The 2,822-nt window shown below is 40.8% G+C and overlaps 1 protein-coding gene across 1 annotated transcript in view; it reads right to left on the minus strand.

Moving 5' to 3' along the window:
- The window catches only part of LOC107085679 (neuronal acetylcholine receptor subunit beta-2-like), a 21,997-nt gene that overhangs the window by 2,784 nt on the left and 16,391 nt on the right, over positions 1 to 2,822 (minus strand). The window contains exon 5 of the mRNA XM_015376151.1: positions 820 to 1,810. Coding sequence (XP_015231637.1) covers positions 820 to 1,810 — 991 coding nt within the window. The remainder of the gene's footprint in view (positions 1 to 819; positions 1,811 to 2,822) is intronic.

Genomic DNA, 2,822 nt, shown 5'->3' on the forward strand with positions numbered 1-2,822 from the left:
TTTTCTTAATTGTTTAGTTTGGTATATGGATATTGGGATATTAAGTGAGAAAGAAATTAGATGTCAGTATAATGATCGTTCACAGTCACCTCAAAATTTGGTTCTTTAGAGGTAAGAAGAAGTTACTGGTGTTTAAAGGGTCTGTATTAATGTTCCCTCTGGTCAAACATTGATCAATCAGTAAGATTCTAGGAAAAACCCTGTTTTAAGTTGCAAATACTTGAGACTGATGCAGGTGTTTGTTTTTTGACCACCCTACACATACCAACAAATGGCCCTTTTAAAAGTCTAGATTTAAATCCAAAGGGAAAAGTTCAAATACTGTAGTTCAGGCATCCCCAAACTCGGTCCTCAAGGCCCCCTGTCCTGCAGGTTTAGAGGTTTTCTTGCTCCAGCACAGCTGATTTTAATTGAAAGCTGATTAACAGGCTTTTGGTCTAGTGTAATCATTATAACCAGCTGTGCTGAAGCAGTGAAACCTCTAAAACCTGCAGGACAGGGGGCCTTGAGGACCGAGTTTGGGGATGCCTGCTGTAGTTTATGCACACTTCCATCCAGTCTAACCTTTAGTTTTCTTACAAAGCAGATTCTGCAAAGAACTCAGTCACTGCATGTACACAGCTGGAAACACAACTAGTTGGGTATTGAACTGAGAGCTAGTTCAATGCATAACCAACTGAGTGGGCTGAATTAAAATGCAAAGTATTCTTGTTGATTTTAATTCAAAATTGCGTCAAACTTTCACTTACTATCTTTGCACTACATTGTATTGTGCTTTTACAATAAAAAACAGTTTTAACACTTCCTCCAAATACTTACTCCCTCATCATCATCTTCACTCTTCATTTTGTCAGCAATGTAGCGAACACCATCCACTGCTTCTTCCATATCAATATTGCTCTTGAGTGTCATCCTCCTCCTAATGTCTGTGTTCTCTGATAAGTCACTACTTCGCCAGCCGTAGCGTTTGGCTGACCCTTCGTTAACAAAGAAAGATGAGGACGAATCGGCCACTCCCACCCCCTGTCCTGTCCCACCCTCTGCTCCACATGGGATCTGGTCTGAGGACTTCTGTCTCTGGTATTTTTTCCTGAACCTCTCGCGGATATTGGAGTTCCCTGGTCTCCTCATGAAGAGAAAAGAAGGAAGCCGGTGCAGAAAAACCCGTTTGACCCAAGGTGGCATGGTGTGTGTGCTCGGGGAGCGGTGGTGGACATTGAGCACGCAAACACTTGTGACAATAGAGAAGGTGACCAGCACCATTGTAAACATGAGGTACTTCCCAATCAGAGGCACTGCTAAAGATGTTGGTGGCACAATTTTTGAAATAAGAAGTAAAAACACAGTCAGGGCCAGGAGTACGGAGATGCAAAGAGTCATCTTTTCACCACAGTCTGATGGAAGGTAAAACACCAGGATAGCCAAGGAGGTGATGAGGATGCAGGGGATGATCAGGTTGATGGTGTAGAACAGAGGTTTCCTCTTGATGATGAAATCATAGGTGATGTCCAGGTACCTGATATCATTTGGGTCTTCATTCTTGCGTCCTGGTAGGGAAACAATATCCCACTCACCACTGGGTTTGAAGTCATCCCGTGAGGCATAATCACTGAGGAGGATGAGATCTATCTCTGTGTGGTCATACGTCCAGGAACGAAACTTGAGGGTGCAGTTCTGCTGGTCAAAAGGGAAATCCCGCACTTCAATTTTACAGGCAGATTTGTAGATGGCAGGTGGGAGCCAGTCAACATCTCCGTTGTTGGAAACTAAAGCATTGGAGTAGAAGGAAACTTCATATGTTCCATCAGCACTGAAGGAAACAAGGAGATCGAAAGGAGAAAGTCAAATCCTGCCTTTTCTATTGTTGCATCTTACAAACTTTTACTAATGTTTAAAATAAGATTTGGTTTATTTCTGACAGAGAATGGCACAGACATGTCCCCAAAACAACATGACAATATAAAAAGAGTAATTTTGGGGGTAACAAAAAAAAAAAAATCATCATATAAGTGTTACCACATAATGTCTTTCTTATTAGACAAGTTCATAAGAAGGTACTGCATCGGGAGCATTAAATAACAATGGGAACACTCAGAGGAGATGGATTTTGATCACTGGAAGAAAATAACTTGTCTTGTATGTTATTTATAAATGCGTTATCTATCAAAAGCTTACAAGACAAATGCAAGATGAAACCGTTCATGACAAAGCTTATTTCCATGACAATAAGACGGTGATGAAATGAACATGGCTGTGATGAAAGATTTCACTGTCACATTTCTGTTATTTTGTCAACTTTCTTCACATTTGGTGCTCCTATATGTTAAATTGAAATATATATCTTAAATGCCTACTCTTCTTACTGTTGTTCCCATGTGTTAGGGGTGTGTCGTAGTTAAAGGTATAGAGCACAATCTTTTATTTCCAACAAAATATGCCAGGGAGATACACATGCAGGGAGCCAAGATACTTAAAAACTACAAGAAACCAGCAAAGAGGAACTGCAAAGGTAGTGTATATATGAGGAACAGAACAAAGGGTGGGCTAATGGGCTGATATGGAGCAGGTGTGAATAGAACAAACCAAAAGGGAGCCAAGGGGAAAGGAAACAAGCACAAGGGGGCAACAGAGTGTAACTCACACACAAAACTGCCAGAAAACAACTACAAAGACAGAGAATTACTAAGAAACTTAAAACAGACTTAAACAGGGGGCAGAACCCTGAAACATATATTCTAGACTGACAGTCTAAGTTGGTCCTTCTGCTATTCAAATAGTCATTTTATTCAAATGGAAAGCAGTCACACACACACACACACACA

This window comes from Cyprinodon variegatus, unplaced genomic scaffold, assembly GCF_000732505.1.
Source record: "Cyprinodon variegatus isolate N-32 unplaced genomic scaffold, C_variegatus-1.0 Scaffold130, whole genome shotgun sequence".
Classification (NCBI taxonomy): Eukaryota; Metazoa; Chordata; class Actinopteri; order Cyprinodontiformes; family Cyprinodontidae; genus Cyprinodon; species Cyprinodon variegatus.